Below are 14,807 nucleotides of genomic sequence, written 5' to 3'. Positions count from 1 at the left end.
AATCGTTCGACTATTCGACCATTCGATAGTCTAAGTACTTTCCCTTTAAAAAAAACTTCGACCCCCTACTTCGGCAGATAAAACCTACCGAAGTCAATGTTAGCCTATGGGGAAGGTCCCCATAGGCTTGCTAAACTTTTTTTGATCGAATGATTTTCCTTCGATCGTTGGATTAAAATCCTTCGATCGATCGAACGAACGTTTAGCGCTAAATCCTTCGACTTCGATATTCGAAGTCGAAGGATTTCAATTCGAGGGTCGAATTTCGAAGTATTTTTTACTTCGAAATTCGACCCTTAGTGATCTGCCCCATGGTGTCATTAAATCTAATTCTAATTTAAAAAAATGTTTGAATCATACAAAAGCAATTTTAATAATAATATCTCATTAGCCTTAGACTTATTCTATATTCTAAAAAATATATATTATATATGCTGTTCTATATTGTATATATTAATATTAATTGATATGAAAGTATGTTTGATATATTTTATATATTTTATTACTGTCTGAGCAATTTGCACAAGTTGTATTACATGCAAGAGCCCATGTTATATTCACAATACACAGATCACCAGTCCAACCAGATTGTGCGACTTCCTGTTCTTTAGTTGTCAACGTAGCAGAACAAAGGTTTGTCGTGAAGAGTACATAATTAAAACTCGTTTATTTTCCAGTCTCTTAAAACAAAATAATATAAGCCCGATGTGTTTTGGACATCAACATACTTCATTAGGGGCATGTTCCAAAATTCACATTTAGACTTTTTAGTGGGTCTGTGGGGGCTGTTTGGGCCTTTGTGTACTTGAAATGTCAGGGACAATTTTGAATTTCTGTCCAAACCTGGTATTTCAAATGCTTTGTTTATCGTGTTGCCAAGGATTCTGCTCTGCTCTTTAAATGTGGTGATATCACAATGAAGGCTTAAGCTGTCTATCAGATCCCCTTTGTATCTGATTTAGCATCTGTTTAATTTAACCTTTGAGTTTATCTGATTAGTTGATTCCTCAGTTTTTATTTTATCCATTAGTAAAATAAACTGTTCTTGTTATAATGAATTATTTATATAAAGTTTATGGAAGGCTGAAGTAGTTAAAAGGAGAATCCTGATACACACCAATATCTTTTGAAAATGTTCCTCAAAGGTTTAATCTTACCTTTTTATTAGGCGTAAGCGGGTCCATTTCTAAATTTGGCCTTAGTAATTTCCTTGATCCCATAAATCCTAAAATAACGCTTTCCTATCTTTCTCCCTGCTGGGAATAAATGAAACTATCAGAACCTGTTAGGTAGAAAATAGTGAATGCTCTGTGACAAAAATGCAAAGGGCCGACTAAGGTCAATGTTAAGGTCATGAGTTTAATCCTAGCCAGGTCTGTATCTGCAAGGAGTTGGTATGTCCTCCCCTTGTCTGTGTTTTCTCCAGGTACTTTAGTTTCCTGCCTCCCTCCAGAAACATACAGGCAGATTAGTTGGTTCCTATAAAATGACCCTACTGTGCGTGAATATGACAGAGACTGAAGATATGTATGCTCCACTGGGACAGGACTGGTGTGAATAATGTATAATGTCTTTAAAGTGCTGTGGAAATGTTTTGGCACTACAAAAACAAGTAAACGTTAAATAAATACATTATGGTAACACATCTCCATATACATAACAGTACGTGGAGAGTTATGGCCCCATGAGCTCTGCTACACCTGAGTTACTAGTGAAATATTTCACTTAAAAAGTGAACATTTCTATCACAAATAACTACTACTTAATACACCAAAGTCATTCTCCTGTGAGGAAGGCTTTACACGACCCAAATTACAAATGCAAAATAATGCTGCCGTAAGCATGTTCCCTATTAACAAAATATAAATCACCTTGCTATTGTGTAAGATTAAGATTAGTGTGCCAGAATTTTGCTATAACCAAATATCAGGTCGGTGCAGTACAAGAAAATGTGATTAATGCGGCTAGCTCAGATGGCATGAGAAATTGAAGAGGTAGCAAGTTTAAATGGATATGACTGGTCTTTGAAAACAAACAAGTTGTACTTATAGTTATGATTTTTATGAACAATTTTACTTCTAGAAGGCAACCCTAATACAGTATTACTGGACCACCATTACTAGCATACTTAACCTCAATAATATGTTGAAAAAGGCTGGCAGATATTGTACAGCAACATTTAGATAACGGATGATTGAGAAAAAATAAAAACTTCCCTTATTCTATTCAGTTTTTGTTGCGGTCACATAATTACTTACTTTTTTCAACCTGTCTCTATTAAAAAGCTGAACATTGCCTTCCATGTTTTTTGATGCTTCTTTAAAGGATAAGTAAACTTTTAAAATAAATAAATGAGAAAAAAATTGATGAGGGTGCTATTCTATGCACTTTATTACTTTACTAATTTACATTCATTATTTATTTATTTTTGATTCCAAGATATTGAGGGATACATGTACTGTTAATATGAAAGAATTTTGTTACAACAGCGCCACCTGCTGTCAGTTTCCCACCAGTCTGAACACCAAGTAGTCAAGGAAGTTGGCTGCTCTGATGTTCTTCGGCTTAGGAAAGATTTGAGAAAGGTTTCTAATTTTGTTCCTAAGCAGAAGAACATCAAGAGCAGCCTCTTTCTTTCTCCTGACAACTTTCTTGACTACTTGGTGATCAGACTGGTGGGAAACTGACCAGCAAGTGGCGAAGTTGTAACACGATTCATTCATATTAACTTTACATGTATCCCTTAATATCTTGGAATAAAAACAAAATACATAATAAATGTACATTGCAAAATTTCTTAAAAGAGCACAATCATTAATTTTACATTAACTTATTTTAAAGGTTTACTTATCCTTTAAATGGCTGAAGAAATGTAAGGACAACATTTCTACCTGCAATTCCCACACCCACTAGTGCAATCGTAGGCAAGGAATCATGGTGTTTATAAAATTTTTATTTACAAAATGAAAAGACAAAATATAAGATTCAATGCTAGTCAATGATAAGAATTATTTTACTGTTACAATTTGAATTAAACCAGCTTCAACAAAAAAAGGCATATAAAAATATTTTATATATTTCTAGCTACAAAATAAATCCAAAGTTAAAAGGCAACACATTTCATTTTACTAGAGGTGATGGACCGCATCACCTGGTATAACAAAATAAACAGTCTAATATATTTACTTAACATAGCAGTAAAATATTATTAAAATTCGACCCTCAAGGACATAGTATTAAGAAAAGTCTTTCTATATTTAATGGAAATGTTAGAGTGATCTGTACTATGTTAGTAGAAGGCTACTGGATAAAAAGGACCACTAAAAAGTGTTCCCCTGTATTTTAATGCACAGGAAATGTATATCCCTTCAACAAAGGCATAATCTGTGGAACGGACAGATAATATAGGTACCAAGGGGTCATTTCTGTAGGGTAGGTGCAAGCGCTAGGTGTGGTAAGGGGGCAAAAGTGAAGCCATTATTGTGCCATTACTACTCCAACTGTACTCTGTACTCTTATACCTACTGCACCTTAAAAACAACAACATCTTTATTCAATAACACAATAACTGTCAGTATCATTGAGTTTCAAATAGCAAATGATCTTTCATAATATATTGGAATCAGTTTACTTTCCCATTTCTTTTCTCAGAGCCCATGGCTTTATGAAGAACTTTTCCCTCAATGCTTCAGTGCTGTAATGCCTGGTGTCCTTAATGGGGAATTTAAGGCAGCGCATAGTCACCCACACTCTTCAGGAGTTAGGTTTTCTTAAGTGAATTTCCAGTAGTGGCGATAGTGATGCAACAGATATGGTTACTTGAAAGGATCCATCTGAAAAATACATTTACAAATTATTTGTCACAAATGTTACTGAAAGCTTGGGTATATATATATATATATATATATATATATATATATATATATATATATATATATATATATATATATATATATATACTGTATATGTATAGTGATGGCCACATTTATTTGCCAGGCGCAAATTCTTGGCGAAAATTCGCAAAATTGGCGCAAATATCAAATGCAAAAGGGATCAGCACTCTCCGGTCTTAAAATTGTAGAAGATATTTTTATTAATAAATTGACTGAAGACTAACGTTTCGGCCCCATCCAAGGCCTTTCTCAAATATATATATCTATATATCTATAGATATAGATATATAGCAGGAAAAAAGCTAGCACTCTCAGGTCTTAGCAGTAAGAAAAAGTGTTTATTTAGAAAACAAAATCGACTAACGTTTCGACAATCACTCAAACCTTTATCAAAGTGATAAAGTGATAAAGGCTTGAGTGTTTGTCGAAACGCTTTTTTCCTGCTATACCAAATATTTTGGCTTATTGCACCCAGGCAATTTTTGACTATTAAACGAATTGTGCCGGCTTCCAGACTGCTATATATATATATATATATATATATATATATATATATATATATATATATATATATATATATATATATATATATATATATATATATATATATATATATATATATATATATATATATATATATATTTATATATATATATATATATATATAAAATGATAGTTCCAATATAAAGTTGCCTGAACAAAAATTGGAAAGATACTGAATTTTTGATGGTACTGCTGTCTTTTTGTATTTTACCTTCAATGTGTAAGGTGACATGCATTATGCTATTTTTGTACCAGAAACAATTCACAGGTGTTATGTGATATAAAGTCTATAAACCAGTGCATGTAGGTTGGAGCAAGATAACAGTCTAGTAGTTTTCACTATGAGGTCAGATGAAGGCTTTGTGATTTAAATCTATATTGGCAGGCAGAAGAAAGATTGATTTAATTACCCTTAAACCAGCTCAGCCATGTTATAGAGCCATTCATCTAGAAAGGTGTTGTTAAAAATTTGTACACTTGTCTATACTGTCTTCAGTCAGGATTTCCTTTCCTACACATAGCTGCATCTAATGCGTTAAAGATTCTATTTTATTTGATGACATGTCTATTTGTAAGCACATTACTGGCATATGCATAGCAGATGCAATTTCTAAAAATTCAATCATTGTTGAAAATGGATCTTTCCAAAGGGAATGGAAATTAGAAAGAAATCTAATAATAACAATAATTACATGCAATTACCTTCACGCTAATCTGTAATTGAGTATTGATTGTAATTCTAAGCAATACAGTAAAGTTTTGTTTCTATATTAAAAGCAATTAATAATACACATTTGTTAACCAAATAGATGACTGAGTCTTGATTGTAATCTATAGCTGCCACATAATCTCCTAAAAATGATTACTTGTCAACACGTTACATACAGTACAGCATTGCCCCTTTCCTGTTCTAAATACTGTAAAGTAAAGGTGTCATACGGTGACCAAAATTTGACCAGCTGGTTTTGGGCTAAACAGATGAATAGGCCATACATAGAGATATTAGTGACAGGGTGAAACACATGCCCAGATGTCTGAGTAGAATGGGCAAAATCAGGCAAACTGCCTGACCAAATAAGAGTTCTATAGACTATTTCATGTCAAGACAAACTCCAAGAAAAAGTTAACTAGATTGTAAGCTCTCACACCTTCTTATATCTTGATTTATACTTCTCCCATAATTTGTATTATCTGCCATACTCAATTGTCTATGTCTGTCTCTCCATACATTGCACGGTTTTCTGAATACAGGTATTGGATCCGTTATCCAGAAACCCGTTATCAAGATAGATCCGAATTACGGAAAGGCCATCTCCCATAGACTCCATTATAATTAAATATTCCAAATTTTTAAAATGTATTTCCCTTTTCACACTAATAATAAAACAGTATCTTGTACTTGATCCAAACTAAGATATAATTAATCCTTATTGGAAGCAAAACCAGTTAATTGTGTTTATTTAATGTCTACATGATTTTCTAGTAGACTTAAGGTATGAAGATTCAAATTCTGGAAAGATCCCTTATCCGGAATGCAACAGGTCCCGAGCATTCTAAATAACAGGTCCTATACCTGTATATGGTGCTTTATAAATAATAATAAACACCCCTTGTAACTATTGGCATATTTTCATGTATGTTACCACCGAAATAGTCAAATTCAGTTTACCTTTTTATCAAAAGGAAAGTTATGTTTCATGTAATTTTTCCGACTGTACTTGGCTTCCATCTCATCCATCCAGTCAATGTTCCAGTCTAGTACAGGCAAATGATTAACTCTGGATTTTTTTTCAGTGACATCTATATTTTCACCTTTATGTTGCCTTAATATTCCGTCCAAAGGTGATCCTGATGGAGAAAGGTCTGTATAAATAAAGATTACATATAGATTTAGTATTTGCAACATTGCTTTTCAGGATATCTGTATGGAGAGAAAGTTAGAATTTAAACCCTTGATTATGCCGTGGGTGCTGAAACTGCATTGTAAGGTCCTATAGGGAAGTATAACACACTAATATATACAGTATGCTTTTAATATTAAAAAAAAACACTTAGGGGCAAATTCATCAAGGGTCGAATTTCGAGGGGTTAAATCCCTCGGAATTCGACTGGGGAATAGAATCGAATAGAATGGAATAGGCAATTCGGGCGAATTTACGCGCTGGCGAATAGTCGATTTGGCGAATATTCGCCAGGCGAATAGGCGCTCGATCGAATATTCGCTCGAAGGATTTTCATTCGATCGAATGCCTTTTTATTCGATCAAAAACTTGGAAAACAAGCCTATGGGACTTTCCCATAGGCTTTTAAAGCAATTCGTTAGGTTTTAGGTGGCGAAGTAGGCAGTCGAAGTATTTTTAAAAGAGACAGTACTTCGACTATCGAATGGGCGAATAGTCGCAGCGTTTTTTCGCTTGATCCAGTACTTCGACTATCGAATGGCGAATAGTCGCAGCTTTTTTGCGCTCGATCTATTCGAATCATTCTACTCAGGCGAATTTACGCCAATTCGATAGTCGAGGTGCACAAAAATTCGAAGTTTTTTTACTTCGAATCCTTCACTCGAAGTTAGTGAATCGGCCCCTTAGTATCCCTTGTGCTTCTAATTGTTTGCACATTACTCCATGCTTCTGGAGGACATGGACATATATACAAGCCATAACAATGTCTTATTGGGGGATAATGGTTTATTGTATGGTTGCCAAGACTTGATGGTCATGTGCAGAATGTCAGGCACAAAAGGCCAAAACAAGTAGGTCATATCATTTCATGCATGGGCATGTTGAGCCTCCTGTTACAATTCCTGGGCAACAGTTTTGTGGCTTCTTCTTGAGGGTGTGCAGCTCAGAGAAGGTATTTTAGATTAAAAAAAAAATCCACCTGCATTTGCTCAATAGCCTATACAGAAAAAATATAATTAATGGAGGAACTCCACGGGCGATTTCGGCGTGATCCGAGGCGCTGCGCAAAAATGAAGGTGTCAAGTCAGATCAGGAAATCAGGTAAGAGATGGAAATGTCGGATGAAGTCGCAGCGTTCACCCGACGCATCACGACTGTCGGATGCAGTCGCAGCGTGCAGCGTCTGCATCCGACAGTTGTGCCGCGTCGGACGAATGCTGCGACACCATCCGACATTGCTATTGTTTACCTTATTTCCATCGCATCCAACTTGACGCCTGCGTTTTTGCACAGCACGTCAGATCGTGCCAAACCGTCGGTGGAGTTCCTCCATTACATCTAGAGCAACATAAGTATGCATATGTACTGAGAAAATACACATCTTCAGTTCTGAAAACTCAAATGGAATCATAACATTTTACAATTGCAACCAGACCCTCCTTACTGTTATAAGTCAGGAACAAGGGACACTTTCAGTGTGGCACGGAAAGTTATATCGTCCTTACTGATGAGAGATTTTTTTCAGTGTTGAAAATATAATTTACTGATTATTTGGAAGTTGCTAAAGAGTATAAGAGTATATTTTTTATTCTGCATTTTCATTCATACAATTTTTGCTATCTTGTCAGATATGATGAGTGTTATCTCAGCAATGATAGCCTGCGGAGCTAATGAAAGGTAAAGGCAAGGGTGGACATTTACCATGTGTAGACAAGTGTCGCTCTTATAAGTTATATTTTTTACTTACTTAAGCCAAATCACCTGGATTTAGATGGCAGCTAGTTGCTAGTTTACGCTCACATAGTACTCCCTTCCTGTACTTGATGTCCAGATGAGAACTGCAGCCATGTTTATAGAAGGGTTTATGTGAGTGAACTGCCATGGGTTGCCCCTGGTATGAACATACAGTTGCTGCATAAGGGTGAAAGAACAGACTGGTATTCCAGGTTGGGAGGGTTGAGGTGGGTAGATTGGCACATGAGGATTAGGATTAAAAATGGAATATACTGAGAGGGAGAAGTCCTATATTCTTTGATAGGGAGAAGCTCTATATTCTGATGATTTCTTGATTATTCTGTGATGATGAATATTTAGGAACAAAAATGTTAATAAATGGAAATACTTTTTGTGATCATTTCTAGCTGTGCTCTCTTTGTGCTTAAGAAAACACTGGCTGCAAGTATAAAGGAAAAGCAGACACACACAGCAGCATTTCAGCACTTTGTAAAGGCCATCAATACATGTTTTAATTTGTTTCAAAAAGTTATTGTCTGTGTTATTACTTTTTTAATCAAAACTGTTTTTTTTTCCATAGAATTTTCCCTTAGACTAACTATAATCTGTTTATGTTTGTTGCCAATGAACACCAGAATTTATCATCAAAAACTTGTGAAGTGCTGCCAGGGGAGCAACTAAGGGTAACTAACAGTAGTTGCCATGGAAACTCTCGGTTGTAAGCCTACAGTATTAATACAACTGCAAATAAAAAAAGTCTTAAAAATTATGGTTCATAATGTTTTTAAAAGTGAATCCTGCAGAGTTCATTTTAGTCTAAACTTTGTATAAAAAGATGCACGTGCTTAAATGCACGTTTTTATGATTTCATTTAAAAAAAAAAAGAAAATAATAAAGCTGTGTTAAGGTATTTCTCTAAAGAATCCAACATGCATTTCTTATGGTAAAAAAAAAAATGAATTAAAGTGTAATATATCAGCTGCATAACTGGTAATTAGGGAACAGATTTCAGGTGCTTTGTGTGTCGCATGTTTGGGTAAGAAAAACTCTCAAATTCTCCCATGTGCCATTGCCATCCCCTACAATTACTCTACCAAAAAAAGGCTAGAAGTTATTGCTAAAATGTATTTAGAAATAAGTCCATAAAATAAATATAATCTTGATACAATCACAACAGAATAAGACAGTTTATGATTAAATCCATATTACTTGTGTGGGAGAAGTTTAGTTTAGCAAACTACCATTTCCATGATATTTTTACTGTATGAGTGCTGTTTTGTTTGAAACTTCCATTCATACTGATTCATATAAAATCTAAAGCAAATGAAACACAACATCCACAATATACTGTACAGTACAATTTCAGAACCCTTCAATGTCCTTTTGTTTTAATGTTTCCCTGAACACAGGTCTAACATAGATCTAGACCCCATATGATTCCTGTTGGACACTTTTTATCATTAAAATTAAAACTGTCAAGCCAATGAACTTATCATCATAAACAATCATTATTGCTCCACTCAAATGTACCTGTACTGCAACCCTCAGAAATCTCCAGAATTGTATTATTATTTTTATGGCAATGTCTTTATGTCTTTTAAAATATGATATTGGGGTGTAGGCAGCCATCTCAAGTAATTGTGCCTGACCCTGTGCTTTCAGAAGGAGCCAGCACTTCACAATGGAACTGCTTTCAGATAAGCTATTGTTTCGCATACTCAATGTAACTGGAGGAGTCATAGCTTGGGTGAACCAGACTTGAATTTTTGCTATTGTGTGCTATTTTTATACCTGGTACTAGGGTCATGGGCGCATTTTGTCAGGCTCTGCTGGGTTTCTGGCTCAATGCCTTAACCATTGGGCCAGATGAACAGCCTGTAGGGTTGCTCACTATATGTTAACTGGCCTCTGCAGCCCCAGCCCAGCAGCAGCCTGATTGGTTGCAGTCAGCCAATCAGGGCTGACTCTGCCCTATATAAGTCCAACCCTCCAAACACTCCTAGCCTGTGCATTGGTTCCCATCGTAGCAGTGCAGCATTGTCCCGAGCTAAGGGTTCTTGTTCTGGCCTTCTTCCTATTCTGCCTAATCTTGTCTTGCTTTGCCTTGTCTTGTCTGTACCCTTTCCTGTCTTGTCCTGCTTGGCTCAAACCTAGTCTTGTCTTTATCTGCCTTACCTTCCCCTTCCAGTTCTGCTCTGGTCCTGCTTTTAACCTTGATCTTTCCTTGCTTTAACCATGCCTTGCTCATCTTGACCTGACCTTGCCTTTCTGGTTCCTGCTAGGGATGGGCAATTTTTTTGCCTTGTTTCGCCACGGAAATGATGCCCATGGACTTGCATCAAAAAAAATGGCACGCATCAAAAAAAATGACACTTGTCCATAGACCTTAATGGGTGTCATCGACATTTCGCTGGCGGCAAATTTTTGGCGAAATGAAATGGGTCAAATTCACCCAAGCCTAGTTCCTGCTTCCTGTTCTGTTCTGACTTGTACCCTGTCTATATCTTCCCTCGTCTCGCTCTGCATCTTGCTCTGCCTTTTCCTCCCTCTCCTGCTTTCTGAGTCACTCTGCTCCCGTCCTCTCGCTATCCAGTCCTTCTGCTCCCGTCCTCATACTGCTCCCGTTCTCTCCTAGTCTCCTTCTGCTCTAGTCTCCTTCTGCTCTAGTCTCCTTCTGCTACAGTCTCCATCAGCTCCAGTTTCCTTCCTTCTATCCCCAGTTTGATCTGATCAATGCCCGCACCTTCCTGTCTCATCCAGTCTGGTTCTGTTCCACTTCTGATCCATCCAGTCTGTTCCTGTCCTGACTCTTCGCCCTCTTCATCCTGTCTAGTCCAGTCTTGATCTTCGCCCACTCTGTCCTGTTCCACTCTGCACCTGTTCCAGTCTGACTCATCGTCCTCTTCAACCTGTTCCTGCCTTCCCTTTACGTGTTACCTAGGCACATACAGCTCCTGCTTCAAGGACTCACTCTTCCCTCATCAGTCTCCACAGCGACCCCTACCTAATCCTTGACACATTTTTAGTAATGCAGGTACCAGGGAGCTGTTATCTGGTCACCTTCCAATTGATTGACTGCTGGGGGATGGGGATTGATATCACTCCAACTTGCAGTGCAGCAGTAAAAAGTGACTGAAGTCACACGACTGGGACACCTAGGAAACTAAAAACACGTCTAGCTCCATGTCAGATTTCAAAATTAAATATTAAAAAATATGTCTGCTCTTTTGAAAATTAGATTTCAATACAGGATTATGCAGGAGGAGTTCTATTAGGTGATGGATTTTTTTTAAAACCACATTTTGCCTGACAAAATCCCCTTAAGATGGGAGCAGTAGCCACAGATATGGGTTGTATGGCTACTACTATTCCAGCACTGTAGGAAACCAGGAAAACTGTACAGGAAACTGTCCCTGTGAGAAATAGATGTGATTGGTTATCCACATCATATATTACTTCTAAGCAAGGACCTTCAAGATATGCTCCCAACCTTTATTTGTACCTTTATCTGAGAACTTTTACAATTTACAATAATTTTGTACTTTTAAAGGTTCTATCCTGTAGTGTACCCTTCTCAGTAATAGTACAATTTCAGACATATGGGGATTTATTAGCAGCTGTTTGGTGGCATATAAGCTACTGTAGATCAAGGGGCAGATTCACTAACTTCGAGTGAAGGATTCGAATGAAAAAAATTCGAATTTCGAAGTATTTTTTGGGTACTTCGACCATCGAATTGGTTAAATTCGTTCGAATTCGAACGAAATCGAACGATTCGAAGTAAAAATCGTTCGACTATTCGACCATTCGATAGTCGAAGTACTTTCCCTTTAAAAAAAACTTCGACCCCCTACTTCGGCAGATAAAACCTACCGAAGTCAATGTTAGCCTATGGGGAAGGTCCCCATAGGCTTGCTAAACTTTTTTTGATCGAAGGATATTCATTCGATCGTTTGATTAAAATCCTTCGAATCGTTCGATTCGAAGGATTTAATCGTTCGATCGAACGAAAAATCCTTCGATCGATTGATCGAACGTTTAGCGCTAAATCCTTTGACTTCGATATTCGAAGTCGAAGGATTTCAATTCGAGGGTCGAATTTCGAAGTATTTTTAACTTCGAAATTCGACCCTTAGTGAATCTGCCCCTAAGTGTGCATTGTAGGCCTCCATAATATTTAACCACCCTTTGGTGGAAGTACAGGGAAGGTGCCTTTTATTTTTTAGAAACTTCCCACAGAACTCATTACATTAAAGAAGACACTTGCCCTAAAATAAAAGTAGACACATGCCAGCCAGTAAAAGCATTTGGAGCTTTTAAAGCTTTATAACATGTTCTCTCTTCTGCTGATGAAGCTGTTAAAGAAAATGTACAGCAAACTGCCAGCAAAGAGATTAGCTAAATGAAATCTGGTCTGGGAGATTCAGAACCTTTTCTAAAAAGGACATTAACAGCTGGGGATCATTTAGCAACTGGCTGACCTCAAAAAAGTTACTTTATGCAAAACCAGATAATTAGGTGCTAAATATGCAAAGGGTTTTTATTGGGCCTTAAAAAGTTAAAATGGTACTTAATTTGCTATAGACCCGTATGCCTGAATAAATGATAATTATGCTGTTCTTTATGATAAATCCCTGCTTCTCTGAGCTCGTTAGTCACATAATTAATTTTCTAGAGTGCGCTTACACTACGTAAAAACATAAAAGTGCTTATCTATCAAAGTGTTAAATTGGAACCATGTTTGCCTGAACAATCAGTATCCATTGTTGGATGGAATTAACTAGCTAGCACAGTCACACTGAAGGAATCCTTCTGCCTGAGGGGCTAGGATCTATAGTGTTAGCTAGATAGAAGCTTGTTAAATGGAGAAAGCAGCAGCTTGCCTGAATCCAGCTTTTTATTCATGTGAAATCAAGACTGTTCAAAACCACAACGGGACACTGCTATCAGATTAATCCTTCAGAAACATCAGGGGGGATTGGGAAAGTTGATATAGTTGGTACAGTAGTGCATAAGTAGTGCCTTGAGCACTGCTTTTTTAACTAGTGGAAAATCGTGGCACCAAAGTGTGCACAGACCCTTTTCCTTCAGAGACTTATAATGGAGCTACTAACAATTACGTTCACCAGCGCTTATCAGGCAATAGTCCCAAGTTTTTGGGATACTTAAAGACACAGAGCTTTCGGTACCCCATGTGCCATTACCCTAGCACCAGGCTTATAAATAGCCAGCAGATGCCAAAATTGACATGTGATTTTACATAATATAAGTGAACAAAGCCTTACATGTTTCATGCTTTGTTGCACATGTGTATATATGAACTGGCACATATTGATTAACCTGGCAAATTAAACAAGCAAAATTTGCAGCTTTTTTTTTAGCAAGAATTCAGATTTTTCATTTAAAACAGAACAATTATTCTCTCTACACCAGCAATCCTTTGCAAAATGGCAAAAAGACTAGAAGTGCTACAACAAGTTTGGTCAGGAAATTGCCTGCTAGGGAAGTTTACTATGGTCACTGGCCCTGCATTTAAACAAAATTTGTTTTAGAATTTGATATTTTTGTTTATTTGACTTACCAAAAGCAGTATGTAAAAACCAAGGTCAAAAACTTCCGTTTTTCTAAGATATCAGATTTTTTTTCTTTCTTTACTAAACTGCACATCCAAGAGATTAATCCAGGCTACTATTTTTACTGGTTGCTCACTACGCAATTATTGATTCCACACTAATCTTTAATGACCTTGGCAACAATAAACTGCACAGCAGAGTAAATCTGGTAAAGACAGATGTTAAAAGAAAAGCGGCTTATAAATAATCAGATTTCAAATGATAAATAAGGATTTTTGTTTTGTTTGTATCATGAAATATTTGTTGTTTTTATATGACCAGCTCCGTTGCCAATATTTATATATTCAAGCACAAATAGTTGCTAAAAAGTAAAACCTGTTGACATAAGAAAGCAGTACAGAATGTACAATTAACTATACATTGTCTTTGTAGCTACATAGTTTAAGGGCAATGCCACACTGGGTCATACTGATTTTTTTTGTCTTTCTGATGGTTTGTAGTTTGTAAAGTGGGGGTGGGGGGTCAAAACAATAAAAAAAAATCACTACTCTGAAAAATCACTGGCCTGAAACAATCAACTGGCATGAAAATGCACTAGGTACTTTCAGATGATTTCAATAAAGGGGTGGTTTTGAGTATTTCAGCCCACCGCCAAATGTGCTGCAAAATGCTGGTGCAACAAACATTCAAAATCATTCAGTGTGCTCTTACACTTATATTATAATATACACAGCAAATATATTATAATAATTTTACCAAATTATTATACAGCGATTAAACTCTTGGAACCTGAGTGAAGAACACTCAAGCCTTTTTTTCCCAAAGCCACGCAATCATTCCCAAAGTTTCACATGGTTTCTTCCTTCAAATACTTTGGCTTCTTGCCAACCTTTTTTTTTTTACTCAGATCGGTTTTTCCGTTTTTCATAAAAAACAAAAAAAAACGAAAAAAAAACAACTCAGCACTCCCAGGGTATAAGAAGGAAGAAACCATGCAAGATTTAAGGAACTCTTGCGTGGTTTGTAAACCTGAAACCGAGCCCCTAGTATAAGTCAAACAGTTAATTTTGGTCCTTATGGTCAAACTATAATTAACTTTATAGTAAAAAAAAGTTTTTCACAAATTGCAGTAGATTTAAACTGCAATATACTTTCACTTCTGA

At 36.4% G+C, this 14,807-nt stretch overlaps 1 protein-coding gene across 2 annotated transcripts in view; it reads right to left on the bottom strand.

Annotated features, from left to right (window-relative positions):
• Positions 1-2,932: 2,932 nt before the first annotated feature.
• The window catches only part of robo4.L (roundabout guidance receptor 4 L homeolog), a 131,092-nt gene continuing 119,217 nt past the window's right edge, over positions 2,933-14,807 (bottom strand). For both annotated transcript variants that reach the window (XM_041569198.1, XM_018225726.2), the window contains exons 19-20: positions 6,106-6,299; positions 2,933-3,833 (exon numbers count right to left, since the gene is read on the bottom strand). In XM_041569198.1, the coding sequence (XP_041425132.1) occupies positions 3,816-3,833; positions 6,106-6,299 (212 nt within the window). In that variant the 3' untranslated portion in view covers positions 2,933-3,815. The remainder of the gene's footprint in view (positions 3,834-6,105; positions 6,300-14,807) is intronic.

Source organism: Xenopus laevis, chromosome 7L (genome assembly GCF_017654675.1).
Source record: "Xenopus laevis strain J_2021 chromosome 7L, Xenopus_laevis_v10.1, whole genome shotgun sequence".
Classification (NCBI taxonomy): Eukaryota; Metazoa; Chordata; class Amphibia; order Anura; family Pipidae; genus Xenopus; species Xenopus laevis.
Note: the sequence above shows the minus strand (reverse complement) of the source record. Positions and strands in the feature narration are given on the sequence as shown.